We start from the raw sequence: 20,847 nt of genomic DNA, 5'->3' as shown, positions 1-20,847 counted from the left end.
TCAATGACCATTGGCTCTGTACTAAAGACCAAGTCCAGTCTTGACGATGCTCCCTCTCCTCCAAACCTAGTATCTTCTTTGACCCACTGAGTTAACACATTTTCCATTGCCAGTGTCAATAGTGTATTTCCCCATGTTGTCTCTGATCCTTCCATTGACCAGTCCTCCCAACACACCTCTTTACAATTAAAATCTCCCATCATTATAGTTCGTTCACAGCCACCCAACATTTCTTCCAGATATGTGTGTGTGTGTGTGTGTGTGTATAAACAGTAGTAGACCTTTCCATTTGAAAACTGTACAAATAGAACTTTGAATAATGCAACTTGTTTCAGACCTAATTCAGATTTTTCATAAAAATTGATAATTTGAAACAATATTTGAATTGTCTGAACCTTGCTATAGTGTACTCCAAAGTTTTTAGCATCCTAAGATACTGACATTGATATTATCCAAGTTTTCACTTAAATATGAATTACATGGGTACAAAGTTACATCATTGCTTGATCCTTTACACTGTATCGGTCAACATACCACTTCCAGATTTTATGATGTATATTGTCCCAAAAGTGAGTTGCCTGTGAACTACTTGTTAGTGGAGCATGATAGCTGTGACAAGCACAACTGGCGATGCCCAGTTGATAATGTCATGTTGGTGATGTCATGCTGGCTTCTATACTTCACTCAGCACTGTTATATGGAAGACAATATCCCAGGCAAGGTATCAAATCAACAGCCAAAATATTGTATTTATAGTGCTTTTTATTTACATAACAAGTGTAAGTCATGTACCTTGAAGAATATGAATCAATGCAAGATTTTAACATAGGAAAAAGCTCAAAGAATTTTAGTCAAGATTCTAACAAAGGAGAAGCTCGAAAAACCGAAAAGGTATAATGGCCATGTCATGATTAGCTTTTCTTTAACAAACCTTAAAGTAAAAATTATATCACATATTGCATGGGTCAAGTATTATTACTCTGACACTGTCCCTCAAGGTGTTGCTGCTGTTCTTTTCTGCTGCCATACAGGGAATGGAGGCTACACACCGAAAAATAGAATGGCAGTTTAGTCACACAATATTTTGTTTTCCTATCTTACATCTTTGTTTTGCCATGACTTAGGTCAAATGCAGGATAGAATTGCTGTTTCCAAATTAACAACAGGAGTATTGGTCTAATCAAGCACCTTGGGATCCACAGCTTGAGCATAGCCACTTTGATTATTTTGTGGCAAAATAGAAAAGACAGAAAAAAAATAATAAAATGATAGAATATTCAACAAATAACAATTTCATATAATGCTCTCATGGTACAAGGAAAAGTGAATGAAAATAAATTTGTTAAAGATGCAAGGCACTGAGGGTCAGCTATAAAGATGGTAGCCTATTGAAGATGATCCCTGATTTACAATGATCTGAAAATGCATGACATGATGTGTAAAATGAGAATTCACAAATTCCCTGCCAAAATATATAGATTGATGCCATACTGAAATGATGAAAGGAAACAAATACTGTAGAATCATTCACTTTATCTCACACTTCCATGCACACTCAATAAATACATTCTCATATAAATCCTATGAAAAACCCTAGTTAAAGTGGAATTTGAATCCCCCTCCCTGGAAACCCCCACCAGGGAAACCCCCATGGTGGAAGTGGAAGTGCTGGAATGGGTTGAAGCCGTGGCCACCGGGACCCCCCTGCTGCTGCTCCGGGTCCAGGGGGTCCTCTCCATTGTCAAACTTGGCACGCATTTCTGTTGGGGCAAGGCAGAGGGCAGGTGAGCAGTTGTGTGCTGTGCTGTGTTGTGTAAGTGTGTATTTACCTAGTTGTGAGATACTATACAGGAAAAGAGCCACACTAGGCTTGTGCTATCATGCCTCTTGACCCATTTCTATCAAAATTTTGTGTAAATTTATGTATGGTCTTTGCACATACCATTTCATAATAAAGTTTGTTCCATGCTGCTATACATCAGTGAGGAAAGCTGTATTTCTTTATGTTTCTTCTGCCATCACTCACTTTCAGTTTTCTTCCATGTCCTCTAATGCTCCTCATATCAAGCTTCACTAGATCATCTCTGTCCAGCTTCTCTATCCCTTCCGATACCCTATATAGTGCTATCATATCACCTCTCTCCCTCCTTTCCTCCATTGCAGTTAGTCCCAGTTTTCCCAACATCTCTTCATAACTACAGTGGAGGAAAAAAAGGCTGGCCGGGCGGGAGGCCAGCCGGCCTCTATATCCATATTTGATACCATCCATATTTCTCTGAAGAAAAAATGCCCCGCGAGTAATTGACTACATAGTAACCTTACCCCATCACTCACGCATCAGTTGCAATAAATATTAAGTCTCAGTATCAATCAAGAGAGTAGTGGGATACATTTTTTTCACCGTGACCGTACTCCTGCGCGCCTCGAAAACTGCCGTGTCTGCCTTGCATAATCGTGTGTGACATCCATCCCTCATGAGTGGGAAGCCCCTTGACCGTGATACAAGGGTCAGTGTGATTCAGTGTCACAAACTGGGCCTTCAAACGAAGGATATTGTCAAGGAAATGGGTGTGAGTTAGTGAAGTGTTCGCCACTTGGTTGCTCGGTTCCAAGCGTCCCCCAGTGCTTGCATACCGACTCCTGCTAAGAGTACTGGGAGACCAACGAAAATCAGTGAAACTTCGCTCAGAGTTCTGAAGCGGTGTGTGGACGTCACTCCCACCCTTACGGCAAGGAAACTTAAGGAGGAGAACCCCCAGCTACTTGGCAATGTGACCGTTAGGGTGTGTCTGGCGCGCTCCACAGGCGACTCGGTTATACGAAAGTGGCGGCACGTCGAAAACCCGCTTTAAATGAACACCAGAGGAAAACTCGTCAGGTATTTGCAAAGAAATATTTGGAGTGGCCATCAGAAAGTAGCGTAGTGTTCTTTGGAGTGATGAGTCACTATTCGTTGTGAGTGACACAAAGGGAAAGAGGGTGTGGGTGAGGAAGGGTGTCAACAGGGATGACCCCAAGTATTGTGCCCTTACAGTAAAACACCCTCCATCCCTTATGGTATGGGGTGCTCTCGGGTATGGTGGTAAGGGGCCATTAATGGTGCTTCAGAAAAATGTCATGGTAAACCAACAAGTTTACCTGAACATTCTGAAAGAAAATCTGGGGGAGTGCTTTGCCATCAGTAGTGCCGAGATTCTCCAGCACGACAGGGCCCCAGCACACAGGGCACACTCCATCAAAACCTGGCTTCAGGATAGTGAGGTCAAGTATATTCCCGACTGGCCAAGCAACAGCCCTGACCTAAACCCTATAGAGAACTTGTGGGGCATTTTAAAAAGGGAACTGAGGGAAAGAGACACCTCTACGGTGGAAAAATTAGAGGGTGAGTTGCATGCCGCCTGGGAAAGGATTCCCGCCTCTACACTCCAACATCTGGCCGACTCAGTTCCAACACGCCTTAGCAAGATCAGGAAGACTGGTCTTTCATCAAATAAGTAGCCATATGTTTGTAAGTATTACACGAATTTACTCTTATGTTGTTCTTAACTTTGCAAACCATCTGGGGGGTTGGGGAGGCAGCAAAAGTTAGCGCGGTTATTTTGAAGGTAGGGATCGGCGACCCGACCAGCCTTTTTTTCCTCCACTGTATATTCATTTAGATTTGTAAGGATTTTTGTTGCAGCTTTCTGGATTCTTTCCAGCTTCCTGATGTCTTTCTTTTAGACCACACTAATGCTGCATACTCCAAACACAGATGCATCATTGTTTTTATCAACTTTTTTTTATATCATTATCAATGTATGTAAATTTCTAAGTAGATTATAAGTTTCTCCTGTGATCTTGTTAATATGCTTTTCAAACAACTTCCTGTTAGAAAAGGTTACTCCCAGGTCCTTTTCTTCTCTCCTTTTATTAATTTCTTCATTTCCCAGGTAATAAGTACCTTTTGTTCTCTTAGCATTCCTTCCAAACTCCATCAAGCTACATTTCTTAGCATTAAACTCCATATTTCATTTCATTGACCTTTCATGTATTATCAATAGTGTTTCACAGTCCTTCTGATTTGAGACTCTCCTCATGATCTTTGCATCATCAGCAAAGAGACTTCTGTAGCTTGTTATTCCTTCATTAACATAAACAGCAAACATGATTGGTGCTAATACTGAACCTTGCAAAACTCCACTTAATACTTCTCTCCAATTTGTTTTCCCTTGGCCAGTGCCCTTGTAATGTAAAAAAAAAAAAGTCCTCATTTCTCTACCCATTAAAAAGTCAGGCATCCACCTTGAAAATTATTCTCTCAGTCCTCTATACTTTTCATTTTCCATATTAACCTTTTATATGGTACAGGGCTCCTCCCTTAATGTGTGAGAAAGGGACCAAGAAAATGTGTGCATATATCGAAAATGCACTAACCTAATAATAGAATCCTATGTTATGAAAAAGATTGGGACTCACCCTTGAGACCCCCCATATCGATCATTCCTGCACTGCGTTCATTATGGCATCTTTATATTTCACCATGTTATATACTGTGGACTCATTAATAGAGCAAAATCTGCCTACTTCACGGAGTTTCTCACCTGCCTCAACCTTGGCTATGATGTCCGATTTCTTTTGAAGCAAAAATATTTTACGTTTCTTAATAAGCTATACCTGTAACATCTTTTTCTCTTTCATATTTTTGGAAGGAGCCACATTCACAAATCTAGAAAGATCACATACAATTTTATTACATATCACTAACCTACATAAGTCAAAATATCGTAATGCTTAGCAAATGTGAAACATGAAACCGTAATGCAGGTAAATTTTAACAACATGGCAGGACCAAAACATAAACAAATTGTTGAACTGTCTTGCTGGTTCTTTATTATGGAATGTTTAATTTATATATTTCAACATTTGATTACTATTTTTGTTGTTAAAATATAATTTCTAAATTTAACTTTATTTATTGGTTTTTGGCAGAAAAAAAATTTATAGCAAATATATTTGGTTCTCAAATGAAAGTTTCTTTTGCCAAGTGCGCATCAAGTTGGAAATTTTGCACATTGTACTAGTGATGGAAACAAAATGAGGGTGCGCATAAAGCCGGAAACACATTAACTGAGGTGTGCACTAAAAAATGACCACTATACTTTATCAAAAGCTTTTTTAAGATCCAAGTATATGCAATCAGCCCATCCATCTCTCTCATTCACTATATTTACTACTCTTGAGTAAATCAATAGCTAAAGGAGAGGGCTCATGAATCATTTGTTAAAGTAATAAAGGAAAATCAAAATCTGGTAGGAGAAACTGTAGATAAAAAGGAAATGTGTACATATTTTTGGAATGAAAAAAGACGACTTGCCACATAGGCATGAAAGAGAAAGAGGAGAGAAAGCCAATATTACAAAAGATACTAAAAGAAGTTACGAGTGATGGCAGCAACCTGGAAAATGAAATTAAGGAATCTCGGAGGTTGGGAAAATACCTTAACAAAGAGGAAAGGACAAAAGCAAGTGAATTGTGGACTGAGGCTTAAGAAAAAATGGGGAAAGAACAGAGGTAGAGAAAAGGGTGTTCTATTGAAAGGTGATGGATATGAAAATAAGGAAATGGTGTATAAAAACCAGGGCAGAGGGAGGCAAAAACTAAAAGTAATGTATAATAATGACTATCTCAAAAGAAATGAGGTTGATATTGTGGGGCTGGCATAGATAAAGTTAATGTATTTTCTGGACTATAAGACAACCCCTAATTTTTTGAGGGGAAAATTTAAGTTTTAAGCTATTACCAGTGTATAAGATAAACCCCTTAATTATGGAGGGAGCTGCTGCTCACATGGTTGGGTGAAAGGCCTGGGGAGCTGTAATATGGCCAGTCTCTCACTACTGCTGTTCCCAGTGTCGAAGTACAGCCACCCTAAACTGGCCATTCTAGGTGTGGGATATGGGCTTCACCAGATTCCCCCCCACTATTGCCACTTCTCCATAGATCACAAGCTTGCCATCACTCTCTAACCCCACTTCATCTCCTCTATTCTCTGTCTGTCTGTCTTTCTCTCCCTCATCTTCTATGTAAATTGGTGTACAGTAATACTCCGCTTAAGGAACGTTCGTCTAACGTACAACCACATCCGTTTTAGTGAATTTTCTGGGTTTGAATTTGCCAGGTGAGGGACCGAACGCAGCAGCTTCGCTGTGATTGGCTGGCTCCCTGCCTCTCTCTAGCGCTCCTGGAGCTGGATCCAAGATTCTTTAACAACGTCAGAGCAACCTCCTGCCACGAAATGGCTTCCATGAACACTTGTGGGGACGGTGACAAGGTTGCTATCAGGTTGTTCTGAGGTTGCTGGGAACACCACCTCTGGAGGTGGTCTTACTGTCTTACATATGCATTTATGTTCACAAAACAACATTTCTATTAGCATTTTACAAACCTTGCCTCCAAGAAAGGATTATTTGTAATGCATAAAGTTAAATCTTACATGGAATACCAAAAAATAAAGCAGAAATGAGATCGGCCACAGACGAAGCGGAGACTCACGGCGACTCGGCCGCTTCTTCTTCTTCTTCTTGTGACCCTTTTAGCCTGCGTGTTGTCTTTCACCACGATAGTGAATTATTCATAAAATACCACGGTATTTCATTAGTAATTCACTATCAGTGACACGGAGTCGCGGTTATCCTCGTGGCATGAGCATATATTATTATTATTATTATTATGAGGTCAATGAAGGCGACCCACTGGAAAGCATAACTGCATAAACCCAAAGGCCCAGTGGGCGGCACCTCACCGATAAGTGAAAGGAAGTAACAGGAATGAACAACAGAATAGGAAGATTGGTAGAGATCTAAGAGGTAGTGAGTTCAGAGAGAAGAAAGGTATTCACACGTTTTTTAAATGCTTCAATGTTACTAGAATTAACAATCTCGTTGGGAATTGTATTCCAGAGTCTAGCAGATACTGGGATAAAACACCGGGAAAATTGTGAAGTATTACATCGATTCACAGACAAGGAACGGTCATTCATGATCAAGGATTGTCTTGTAGCACGTGCTGGTAGTGAAGGGCAGGCAAATGACAATGCAACGGGTGGTTGGAATTAGACATGATTTTGAAGAAATAGGACAATGATCCAACCAAACGACGATGCCGAAGATTAATCTCAAGATTAGGAAGAAGAAATTTAATCTGGTTGAATGCTCTATCTAAAAGCTTTAAGTGAGACTCTGCTGCAGAGATCCACACAGAGTGACAATATTCAAAATGAGGCAGTATGAAAGAGTAAAAGCAATTTCTTACAATATCATCAGAGGAATATATCCGCCTACATTTGCGTAACAAACCAACTTTACATGAGACTGATGATGCAAGTGAACGCAAGTGCAACTCAAAAGTAAGTTTGGGATCAAGGGTGACTCCGAGTAACTTCAGAGACGAACAATTAGGAATAGGTACTTCGTTGACAACAATATGAATACTAGGATATGATATCCATTAAGGCAGGCAATAGAGGAGTGAAAACATAAATTTAATATCGTGGTGAAAGACAACATGCAGGCCAAAAGGGTCACAAGAAGAAGAAGAAGTGGCCGAGTCGCCGTGAGTCTCCGCTTCGTCTGTGGCCGATCTCATCTCAGCTTTATTTTTTTGGTATTCCATGTAAGATTTCACTGTATGCATTACAAAACAATCCTTTCTTGGGGGCAAGGTTTATAAAAAGCCAATAGAAAAAAAAAATATATATTTCTTTAACCCATGTGGTATGTTGGGGATCAGCCCAGAACGCATCCCCCCATTTTCCATTATTTTCTATGGGAAAATTACGTCCACTTAACGAATTTCCGCTCTACGAACAGCTTTGACATTCCCTATCCTGTTCGTTAAACAAATTTCCACTCTACGAACAGCTTTGACATCCCCTATCCTGTTCGTTAAGCAGAGTATTCCTGTACTTATTTATGAGATTATTTCTAAAACTTTTCCAAATTTTTCCACATCACCAATGAAGCAAAATATCAAGGTGTGTTTTATATATAAAGGTCATCCCCCATCCTAAACGTGGGAGTGTGACCTTGCTGATACCTCTATTTGACCTGATTCACCAGTCTATACAGAAAACATGTTTTGATTTTTACTTTAAGGATGATGTATAACAAAAGTATGCTGGAGAATGCTATAATAGAAAGACTAGCTCCCAGCTTTTCATGTTGATTTGATTTTATGGTGTGATGAGCTGTGATGGATATGATTGGCTACCTCAACATAAACAGCAACTGATGATTATTATTATTATGGCGTGGCTGGAGGCATCGACATGTGACACCATCAGTAAACATTCAACAGATGTATAGAGAAAAACCATCTCTGTCATACAGCCAATAAATTGTGTGTGTGTATTTACATTGTAACATACTGCTGTTCCATCTCCATATGTATGCAAATCCAACATTTCTTTGAAATAATTGATTGTCCTTATTTCAATAACTCTCTTATTTAAACTGTTCCACACCTCTATACATCTTTGTGGAAAGCCGAATTTCTTGATATCTCTCCTGCATTTGTCCTTTCTTAATTTTTTTCCATGTCCTCTTGTGTAACTGTTCTCCAAGATTAGTAAGTTTTCTCTATCCAATTTTTCCAGTCCATTCATCTCTCTGTACACTGTTACGACCGTCAGATATTAATATATTGCAATGTATTTTAGGTTAAGGGGGCCATCCGGTGGTCATGGTATCGAAAAAATCTGAAAAATATCGAAAATCCCCAAAACACCACCAGAGCATCCCCAAACATGTGGCAACATAGTGATGCAGTATTTTTAGGAAATACGCTAAAATATGTGGGGTATTTAAAATTCAAAGGGCCCCTGCCACGCCCACCACAACCCGGGGCTTCCCCCCTCCCCACTCTCTGTACCATAAATGATGATGATAAGCATGGAAAAAGCCATGGAAAGTGTTTCTTTGGTAAGTAAAGGTGGGCACTGGCAACTCAGTACTACGGCGTACACAGGAACACACCCTCTCCCCTTCTATCTCAGTGTCCATGTGACTGCGATGGGAGGAGGATCTACTGAGTATCTCGCCCGTTATTTCACATCTTGCAAGCCACAATCCAGCCTATTTTACCTGCCTTTTTGCCTTACAATGTATAAACAAACGGTGCAAGTGGAAATTACAAGTTGTACCGACCATGCATGGATGGGAGACACCCTCGCCTTCAGCGACTAATAACTACAATCATTGTATGGGCGGCCAGGTGCCATATGAGTCTTACAGAATATTCTAAACATGCCTAAAAAACATATATGATGCACATGGTGGTGTATGAGCACAAAATATCCAACTCAAATAAATGTACAGGGTCATAGAGGATGAAAATGACATCTGTTTTTTTTTTCCTTTTTCTCAGTTGTGGTCCACTTTTTATCATTCAAATTGTATCTTCTCCCACATTTCTCAACGGATTTTCAATTTTGATGTATCATTTTGAAGCTTAATGAAGCTCCTACATTTGTTTCTAAAAAAGTAAGAAAAAAACATTCATAATGGCCACCAAAAAAAAAAAAAAAAAATATGAGGAAAAGTTTTGTTATACTACATACCATATTTTACGGCTTGCAAGACGCTGCATCTTGGAAGACGCACCCTAATATTTGAAAGAAATTTCTAAGAAAAAAAAGTCACTCATACAAGAACGGATTCACCATATGTGTATGAGCACAAAATATCCAACTCAAATAAATGTACAGGGTCATAGAGGATGAAAATGACATCTTTTTTTTTTCTTTTTCTCAGTTTCCACTTTTTATCATTCAAATTGTATCTTCTCCCACATTTCTCAACGGATTTTCAATTTTGATGTATCATTTTGAAGCTTAATGAAGCTCCTACATTTGTTTCTAAAAAAGTAAGAAAAATAAAAAAAAAATTCATAATGGCCACCAAAATAAAATAATAAAAATTCTATGAGAGGAAAAGTTTTGTTATACTACATACCATATTTTACGGCTTGCAAGACGCTGGATCTTGGAAGACGCACCCTAATATTTGAAAGAAATTTCTAAGAAAAAAAAGTCACTCATACAAGAACGGATTCACCATATACCCGACCACTGAAAACAAAAACATAAGAAGCAAGGAGTCTGCAAGACACTACTGTTTCACCACTCATTACAAATTTGCTGGAGCATTCACCACAAATTTAAAACTATGTAAATAAAAACACCATAGGTAAATACATATACACAGTGAAACAGTCCATCTCTTCTTGTTTTAGTGGCGGGCGACGGCATGTTTTGGACCTGTTGTTTACATTATGGAATCACTTGTCCGATCGCCAAAACCGAATGCGTCAGTGCTGCAGTTTGTATTTATTTTATTTTGCAGTCGTGCTTCATAGGCTTTATCAATGTGAATACAATTCAAATAGAGTTTTGACTCTTGCTTGAATGAGTAAGCCGTTTGGATGTTCTGTTAATAAAGATATAAAGGCACCTGGCATGATGTCTGTGTGTTATGTGCATGTATGTGTGTGTTGCAATGAGATGAGGGAGTGGCCCGTTTTCTCCACACACTGAGTAGGCTGCAGGAAGGATTATGGTATTGGAAATACTTGTAACACCTAAATACTGAGTTTACATAATATAAAAGGCTAAATTAAATGGTACTAAAGCTAACATCATAATGTAATGACTCAACATACAAATCCAGGTCGCTATCGGTCAAGTGTCCAAACTCACTTGAGGTTTGGATGCTGCCTTACAATACAACATTCGTCTTGGAAGACACACCAGTATTTTTCAGTGTATTTTTTAGAAAGAAAAGTGCGTCCTGTAAGCCATAAAATACGGTACTTTCATATCCGTACTGGCAAAATTGAAATCTGTCCTCTGGTGACAGTTTATAGGATTTTTTTTTCTTCAAAAAATTGATTTTTTATTTTTCATGCAGTTATTTATGGGTCGATTCGCTTGTAACTACTAAACTAACATCGTGTAATAGCCATCAATCAGCGAGAAAAAAAAAAAAAAAAAAAAAACTACCTACGTACCTCTTTATTTTCAATTTTTCAAAAACCTCACCGGTGGCCATGATATTGAAAAATCTAAAAAATATTGAAAATCCCCAAAACACCACCAGAGCATCTCCAAACAAATGGCAACATAGTGATGAAGTATTTTTGGGAAATAAGCTAAAATACGTGGGGTATTTAAACTTTAAAGGGCCCCTGCCACGCCCACCACAGCCTGGGGCATCCCCCCTCCCCACTCTCTGTACCATAAATGATGATAATAAGCATGGAAAGTGTTTCTTTGGTAAGGAAAGGTGGGCACTGGCAACTCAGTACTATGGCATACACAGGAACACACCCTCTCCCCTTCTATCTCAGTGTCCATGTGACTGTGATGGGAGGAGGATCTATTGAGTATCTCGCCCGTTATTTCACATCTTGCAAGCCACAATCCAGCCTATTTTGCCTGTCTTTTTTGCCTTACAATGTCTAAACAAACGGTGCAAGTGGAAATTACAAGTTGTACCGACCATGCATGGATGGGAAACACCCTCGCCTTCGAGTGACTAATAACTACAATCATTGTAGGGGCGGCCAGGTGCCATATGAGTCTTACAGAATATTCTAAACATGCCTAAAAAACATATATGATGCACATGGTGGTGTATGAGCACAAAATATCCAACTCAAATAAATGTACAGGGTCATAGAGGACCAAATTGACATTTTTTTTTTCCTTTTTCTCAGTTTCCACTTTTTATCATTCAAATCGTATCTTCTCCCACATTTCTCAACGGATTTTCAATTTTGATGTATCATTTTGAAGCTAAATGAAGCTGCTACATTTCCAACTCATAGAATTTGGAATTTGTTTTTCAAGTGCTGCAATATAATTTTATATAAAAAAAAATTGAAAAAATTCAAAAATTCATAATAGCCATCAAAATGAAAAATAAAAAATTCTATGAGGTGAAAAGTTTTCGTATACGACATACTTCATAACCGTACTGGCAAAATTTAAATATGTCCTTTGGTGTCAAAGTTTATAGAAATTTTTTTTTCAAAAATTGATTCTTTATTTTTCATGCAATTATTTATGGATCAATTCGCTTGGAACTACTAAACTAACATCGTGTAATAAACATCCATCAGCAAAAAAAAAAAAAAAATAAAATAAATAAATAAATAAAAAATAAATAAATAAAATAAATAAAAATAAATAAATAAAATAAAATAAATAAATAAATAAAAATAAATAAATAAATAAATAAATACTCGCGTACCTCTTTATTTTCGATTTTTCAAAAACCTCACCGGACAGTCCCCTTAATATGTAATGGCATCCTGCCAGCAATGTTTTTATTGTGTATTATTGTACTGCTTTCAGGACAACCTATCTTATGTATATATTATTTAGCCATTTATTATTTCATTGTATACTATGTTCGTATTTCGTGATTCATATGTCTATATTGTATTATCTATATGCTTTTGTGTAAAGTGGCTGCTTGTCGGGTATTTTAGGGAGTGTCATGACGTCACCCCCTTTGTTACTTTGTTAGAGAGAGTTGATCGTGCCGGAGCCAATCAGATTATTTTACAATCGTGCCCTCTGGGAGTCTTGAAGTGTTTAGCCAATGGGTGCATAGATTACAACATGTGACGTAACATTTTCCCCTCGAACAAAGGCGTGTGAGCCAACGCAGGCAGACCACAGTGGCGTGTACTCGGGTTAAGACCTGCGCCCACCACCCTCCGCTCCCCTCATCTCTTTATTCTTGGCTGAGTATATTTCTTATATTCCTAATTAGCTAGAGTTCTGTTTCTCTTTGGCACTTTTATAGTCACTGTGATTAGTGACTTGTGAGAATATTTTGGTGTTTTGGGCGTTAACCCTATACTTGGTGAATTTATCTTTGTGCAGCGTGGGACGCCTGCCTCGCCTTTGTTTGTGTGGAGTTGCCAAGTGTGTTTTTGGGTGTTAATTTGTTTCTATATTACCTAGCAATCATAATATTTTTGGTGATTTACTTATTATTGTGTGTACCAGCCAGAGGGGAGGATAAGTGTGTGGTGTGATTATTTACTTATTACCTCTAATAAGGGTTGTCCTTATTTACTTATTTTTGTGGTCTCGTATAATATGTTTTACACCCCTGAGCACCTTAATTATTATATTTCTTGGAGTTGTAGAGTTATTTCTTTTGTGTATGTGATTGTGTGCTGCAGGTGGTGCTGATGCCCAGTGAGTGGTGTTTATATTGGTTTTAAGCAATTGTGTTTGCACTTATTTCCTGATTTATTATATTTTTGAGGTGTTATATTTTTGTGATTGCCTTTATATTATTTACTTGGATGTATCATAACTCTATCTACGGGCCTTAATTTTAATTTTGATTGTGATTAAGTTTGACTATGTCTTATTTTTGTGTAAATAAATCATGTTAAGGATTTTAATTCCTTTTCTTAAATCTTACCTTATTAATATTTTTAATTTCTCTTACACCCTTGAGTTGCCCTTGCGTTAAACTGTTGCACAAAGCCTACCTAGTCACTCTTCCCTTATTTATGTTAATATTTTTAACTTTAATAAGAGTGATTTAACCTAAGTGACAGCTGCCCCATTCATTGTGGGAACCCCGTCAGGCTAACTCCAGGGTCGTAACAACACTGCTATTCGATCTCCTCTTTCCCTACTATGTTCTAAGGTTGTAAGACCTACTATTCATAGCCTTTCTTCATATAACCGTTCACTTAAACTTGGGAGGAAGCTTTGCTGTTGCTCTCTGTATTCTCTCTAGTTTTCTTATATGCTTCTTTTTGTTTAGTGACCATACTGTAGCTGCATTTTCTAATTTTTGGATATATTAGAGTTGTAAAAAGTTTTTTTTTATCATATCTTCATCTATGTAAGTGAATGCCACCTTTGAATTTCTCAAAAGTTCATAAGCATTTCCTGTTTATTTTATTTATGTGCTTTTCTGGTGACAAGTTATCCACAATGGATGGTTAGTCCAAGTCTTTTCTTGAGACTTCTTTTTAATTCCTTCATTCCCCATAGAGTAAACTCCATTTGACCTTCTTTAGCTCATTCCTAATTCTAATACGCTGCACTTGTTTGTACAGGTTTCCCTCGTTACTTGATATTTCAATTTTGTGATCGTTAGGAATTATGCCCACTCGCTCATTATCTGTTAACATAACATAACATATAACATAAATAATAGGATAACAAAGGGCCACCAAGGCCCATCTAGGTTATCCTGTATTAGTCGCACAGCGACCTCGTCATCAGTACTTAAAGATACACTTACAAGTACACAATACATTATATACTAATTCTAAATATTTGGTCCATTAACAGGGCTAAGTCCTGCAACGAATTCCTCTACAATCTGTGATTCCCATACATGGGGATCATGTCTTGTTTAACTATAGTAAATTTCTTATAAAAACTATCATGCAGCGCTATACATAATTATAAATATAATAAATTTAAGTCCTTATCTAATCTGTTTTTAAACATTGTCAAACTAGTGCTATTTACAACCCTCTCTGGCAATGCATTCCAGAAATCTACCACCCTATGACTAAAGAAATATTTTCTTATATCTAACCTGCAGCCTTGCTTTCTAATCTTCCTGCCATGATTTCTAGTCCTACTTCCCTCCTCTATGGTAAAGAAAGATCTCACATCTATGTAGTTTGTATCTGAGAACATTTTCAATAACTCTTATCATATCCCCTCTTATACATCTCCTCTCAAATGAAAACATGTTTAATTCCTTTAATCTATCTCTATACTCAAGGCACTTTAATGCTGGTATCATCCTAGTTGCTCTTCTCTGAACTGCTTCTAACATGTTGATATCCTGCCTATAATGGGGTGACCAGGCCTGTATGCAATACTCTAAATGGGGCCTAACACAGGAATTATATAAGCTACGCACCACTTCCTTACTTTTATAACTAACATTTCTATTTATAAAACCCAGGATCCTATTTGCCCTATTTCTTGCTTCTAAACATTGCTTTGAAAATTTCATAGTCCTGTCTATCACTACTCCTAAATCCTTTCCCTCCTCTACTGCCTCTAGCCAACATCCCTCCATCTCATAGCTAAAGTTTGTGTTGTCTTTACCTAAATGCATAACCTGACACTTTTTAGAATTAAACTCCATCTGCCCTGTCTGCCCATGCTATCAGCCTGTCCAGGTCTCGTTGTATTCTGTAATTGTCCTTTTCACCCTGTACTGCACATGCTATCTTAGTATCATCTGCAAACTTTGATACTTTGCTACTAATTCCTATATCTAAATCGTTAATGTACACCAAGAAAAGAAGAGGTCCTAGCACTGATCCTTGGGGTACCCCACTAACCACTTCCTTCCACTCAGACATTGCCCCATTTAATACTACTCTCTGTTTCCTATCAGAAAGCCATTCACTAATCCAATCAACTAACCTACCCCCTATCCCATGTAGTCTCAATTTGTACACTAGCCTCCTATGCGGTACCTTATCAAACACCTTGCTAAAATCTAGATATATAACATCTATGCTATTTCCATCATCTAACTCCTTGGTAATATATTCTAAGATATCGAGCAAATTTGTAAGACAAGACCTCCCTGATCTAAAGCCATGTTGGGTGTCTCTAATCAATCTATTCTCATTTAAATGCTCCCAAATACTACCCTTAATGATTTTCTCTAGTATCTTACATACTATACTAGTTGAACTGATTGGTCTATAATTATTCGCATCATCCTTCCTACCTTTTTTAAATATTGGTGTAACATTAGCTAACTTCCAGTCCTGAGGTATCTCAGCAAACCTAAGTGATCTTTTCAAAGATTAACTTAAGTGCTTCAGAAATACTGTCTACACCCTCCCTAAGTACTCTGGCATGTAGCTCATCAGGACCACTAGCTTTCCTATTGTCTAGTTCAAGAATAAATTTCCTAATAATTCCTGGTTTTATATCAATATTTTCTAAAGCTCTTAAACTACTCGTCGCACTGTTTGTAACAGGATTTCCTATTCTTTCCCTAGTAAATACTGTTCATTTATCAAATCTTCAACCAAGCACTAGAATGTAAACAAAGAAACCGTGCGATCATAGTGCCATTCACACTGCACCAGCCACCCATCAAAATGATTGCTGCTTGGCTTTCAGTTGTGCTTGCTCTCCCAGACCATCTCTACACAGTGCTTGTGATTTGGTTAATTTCACATTTATTGTTGGTTACTGTGAGTGACTTATCTGTGTGTATTTACCTAGTTGTAGTTTTACAGGGCCTGGGCTTTACGCTTGTGTGGCCCCATCTCCATAACTACATTTATCCAGTTTTTCTTTAAAGCTATGCACACTCTTTGCTGACACCACTTCCTCACTCAAACTGTTCCAAGTCTCAACACATCTTTATGGGAAACTATATTTTTTAACATCTCTCAGACATCTTCCCTTCCTCAATTTTTTACTATGCGATCTTGTGCTTCGAATGTCATATTCTTCTCTCAGGATCAGTTTCTCATTATCCACTTGATCCATTCCGTTAATCAATTTATAAACTTGTATCAGATCCCCTCTCTCTCTCTTCTGTTCCAAGGTTGATAGATCCACAGCCTTTAGTCTCTCCTCATATGTCATCCCTTCAAATTCCAGAACCATTCTTGTAGCCATTTTTTGTAGTCTCTCCAACTTCCTTTTATGTTTCTTTTTATGGGGGATTCCACACAACTCCTGCATATTCCAATCTGGGTCTTTTTTATAATACTTATCAATTTCTTCATCACTTCTTTGTCCATGTAGTGAAATGCTAATCCAATATTCCTTAGCAAATTATGTCTCTCTGAAAATTCTATCAATATGGCTTACCGGTTGATTGTTTTCTTCCATCATCACTCCCAAGTCCTTTTCCTTTTTTACTTTCTCTAGTTCTACTCCATCTCCCATCTTATAGATTCCCACTGGTCATCTTTCACTCTTTCCCATTTCGATGACATGGCTTTTGTCCACATTGAATTCCGTCTCCCACTTTTTACTCCATTTCCAGATCTTATTTAGGTCTTCCTGCAGTATTTCACAATCCTCTTTTTGCTGTATAACCCTGCACAGTTTTGCATCATCTGCAAACAGATTTATGTAGCTGTTCACTCCCTCTGGCATGTCGTTTATATATGTGAGAAAAAGTATTGGCACCAATACTGACCCCTGTGGCACTCTGCTTTCTACTGCTCTCCACTTGGACTTCATATCTTTAACTACCGTCCTTATTTCTGTACCCCTCAAATAATTTTCCATCCATCTCAATGTGCTTCCTTTTAAGCCACCCTTCTCCTCTAACTTCCACAGTAATCTTTCATGTGGCACTTTATCAAACACCTTTTTTTAAATCCGAATAAATACAGTCAACTCATTCCTCTCTCTCTTGTACTCTATCAACTATTCTACAGTAGAAACACAGAAGTAAATTTGTTACACATGACCGACCTTTTCTAAAACCAAATTGGCTATTTGATAATAATTTGTTGTCTGTGTGATGATATACATATATTTCAATAGAAATGTATGTATTGTATTTGTAGTAACATTATTATGAGTTGTATATGTTTAAGTGTAGAGTGAATTATTATTTTGTTTTAAAGCAAGATGTAAATAGTGACACTGTGGCGAAGATGTAAACATTTAGAGTGAAGCGCGAAATCTTAAAACTCTCTAAAGGCGGCGTCACACTAGCACTTTTTCCGTCGTCTTTTTACTCTTCTGTCAACTCTTTCCGTCGTCTTGAATCAGACGGAACACATCGTTTTCGTCTAGTGCCAATTTTTAGTCAAAATAAGAACTATGGTTTCAAATCAACACTTTTATTAAAAAAAATTTTTTTTGTTAAACGGAAGAATGCTATTATCATGGCATGAAATTAAAATGAGTTGGTGAATATATGTTTGTATACATTTTTTTTTTCTTCTAGCTTAAATGATTGTGTACATTTAAAGGGGAGTGCGAATGTGTGACGCTTTTGAATATTTCCAAGGCAACTTCCAAGTAGCTGGCCAAGATGAGCAGTGGACAAAACACACTGACGAATTTCTCATAGAGAGTATTAGAGGTCACCGTTGCCTTTGGGATCACAGAACAGCTGATTACATTATAAAGTGCAAAAAAGCCGCGGCTTGCTGGGGTAAATGAGGAGCCATGTTTGTTTACAGTCGACAAGCGCGGCAAAGGCGGAAGCAAGCTTGTGTGTGACGGCCACCGTCTGCAAAAGTTGACAGTCGTCAGAAAATTGATGGAAAAAGAAGACGGAAAAGTGCTAGTGTGACGCCGCCTTAAGATGGCGGGATAGTGAAAGGGTGTCGGGAAGGCTGGGGTTGTTTTGGCCAGGATTTGTGGTTGTTGAGTGGTTTTGGGAGCTCCCTCTCGTCAATTTGTGAGTATTGGAGATTTGTGGAATCTTTTGGGAAGGAAGGAGATCATTATTGGCCACGTTTGGAGTGAATATTGAGGAGTTGTTTGGTGGTGAGGTTCTACAAGTTTCTGGCGGTATTTCATGGGGATTATTCTGGTGTTGTAAGTGCCTGGCAGATATTATTTGTGATTCTGGTGAGAAGTGTATTGATCACAGATGTGAGTTAACATTGTGCAGTATAATCTATTGTATTATTAGAATCTAAGTTATAATATGAGGTAATTATTAAGTATTATTTGTTTTTTTGTGTTTCCCTAACATATAACCTGTCACAAACTGAGCTTAATAGGAGAAAATTTATGTTAGCAGAGTTAATAAGGCGTTTTGTGTTATTGTTCGGAACAGCTGAATCAGGTGAGATATCAGATCTCTTAAAATCCGGACTCTTAAAACTCTTTAGGACGCCCAAGACTGCTTGAGTCTCCCTAAGACCAACCAGGACGTAACAAATAAATGGGGGCCTGTCCGGGAGTGTGAACTGTTCTGGTGAATATTTGCATATATATACTGTGTTTAAATTGTATTTTGTAATATTTTGGTGGTAGACCCATTTTGTGTAAAATTATAAACTCTGTGACAAATTGTAAATATGGCGAGTGAGAAGCTAAATGAATTCTTTCAAACTAAGGAAATTTACTGTTTGTACCAACTCACCAAGGAAGAACTATGTAAGGTGGCAGAGTTGATAGGAATTGTGTTGGAGGGGAAGGGGAAGGAAGACATACAGAGAGAGTTAAAGGGTGCTTTGGAGAAGAGAGGTTGGTTTAAATCTATTGATGAAGAGGGAATTGATGATGAAGGGTCTGGTAGAGATTTTGAAGGTTTTGGAGCATCCTCCTTGGTTAAGTTAATGGGAGGTCTTAATAGAAAAGAGAAAATGGAGCTTATCAAACTGCAAATCCAAGCAGATATGGAGAAATTGAGAACAGAAATTGAGAAGGAGGTTAAGTTGAAACAAATTGAAATGGGAGGTGGTGGTAGAGAGAACAGAGATGTAGATAAGAGAGAAAGACATGTGCTTATATTTGTGGAAGGGGAGGAAGAGAGCTTCTTCCTTCAGTTTGAGAAAACTGCTATACTGAGGTGTTGGAATAAGGAAGATTGGGTGCTTTTGGTCCAGTCTAAATTTATGGGAAAGGCCAGAGATGCCTATGCGAGTTTGGACGATGATGAAGTGGGTGATTATGAGGTGGTTATAGAGGCAGTGTTGCGTTCGACCTTGCTCAGCCCTAGGGTGTATAGGGAAAGGTTCCGAAACACAAAGAAGCGCCCAGACTCCACCTATCTGGAAATGGCGAGTGAGTATGGCCTTAAGTTCGACCGCTGGATGAAGTCAGAGGACGTGAAAACCATGGAAGGGATGCGTGAGGTTATCCTTTTGGAACACTTCATGGACCAAGTCCATCCTGACTTAAAATTTGAGCTCATATCACACGGGGTTGATGATATTATGGAGGCTGGACGTAGAGCAGATTGCTACTGTGAAGCCCGTGGATTCTGTAAGGATGACCAAGGTAGTAAGAGGTCTTTCTTCAACAAGGCTGAAGGACAACACAAGTCCAAAAACAACAGTTATACAATGAGCTCAGGGCAATACCAAAAGTTTTACCAACCAAAGCCCTACAATTACAACTATTATGGTAATCAATACAACCACAGCAACCCCATGAGCCACCCTAACCAACCAAGGGCACCTAACCACAACATGAGGTCAAATGTTTCTAGAAATTGGCGAGATGGTTCCTCCTACAAGAGGGATGGAACATTTGGAGATGGTGGAGCCGTAAAGTGCCTGTCCTGTGGAGTTGCAGGACATATAAAGTATGAATGCCCCAAAAGTAAACCAAAACCTGTGGGAGCTGTGGCGGCACAGAAAGATTTGCTGGAGTTTGTACGGGAATGGCCCCATGTCGTCATTGGAGCGGCAGTGTGAAGAGTTTGAACACTTCACTGTCAAGGGTAAAGTGAAGTTAAATGGAGGTCAAGAGAAGGAAATAAAGATCCTGAGGGATACAGGGGCTAACCAGAGCCTCATACTCCACAATATTCTACCATGGTGTGCTGAGAGTGACACAGGAAGGGAAGTCACTTGCAAAGGGGCTGGTGGAAATTTCAAGTTACCCCTTCATACTATGTGGTTGGACTGTGGATACGTCACAGGTGAAGTGATGGTAGGGGTCAAGGACACATTGCCTGTTGATGGAGTTGATATGTTGATGGGGAATGATTTGGGAGGGAAAAATGTCATCCCAAACTTGCAAATAGTGGAGAATCCAGTACGGGAGATTCTGGAAAACAACTCTCCAACAACTATCCTTGATCCTACTCCTATGGAGGATATGGTGCCAGAAGTGTTTCCAGTCTG

General features: G+C 38.5%; 1 protein-coding gene across 2 annotated transcripts in view; it reads right to left on the bottom strand.

Annotated features, from left to right (window-relative positions):
* Nucleotides 1-744: 744 nt before the first annotated feature.
* LOC123499318 (dnaJ homolog subfamily C member 3-like) overlaps nucleotides 745-20,847 on the bottom strand; it is a 215,106-nt gene continuing 195,003 nt past the window's right edge. For both annotated transcript variants that reach the window (XM_045247138.1, XM_045247139.1), the window contains one exon: nucleotides 745-1,760. In XM_045247138.1, the coding sequence (XP_045103073.1) occupies nucleotides 1,594-1,760 (167 nt within the window). In that variant the 3' untranslated portion in view covers nucleotides 745-1,593. The remainder of the gene's footprint in view (nucleotides 1,761-20,847) is intronic.

This window comes from Portunus trituberculatus, chromosome 49, assembly GCF_017591435.1.
Source record: "Portunus trituberculatus isolate SZX2019 chromosome 49, ASM1759143v1, whole genome shotgun sequence".
Taxonomy (NCBI): domain Eukaryota; kingdom Metazoa; phylum Arthropoda; class Malacostraca; order Decapoda; family Portunidae; genus Portunus; species Portunus trituberculatus.
The sequence above is the reverse complement of the archived record's forward strand: the minus strand, read 5'-3'. Positions and strand labels throughout refer to the sequence as shown.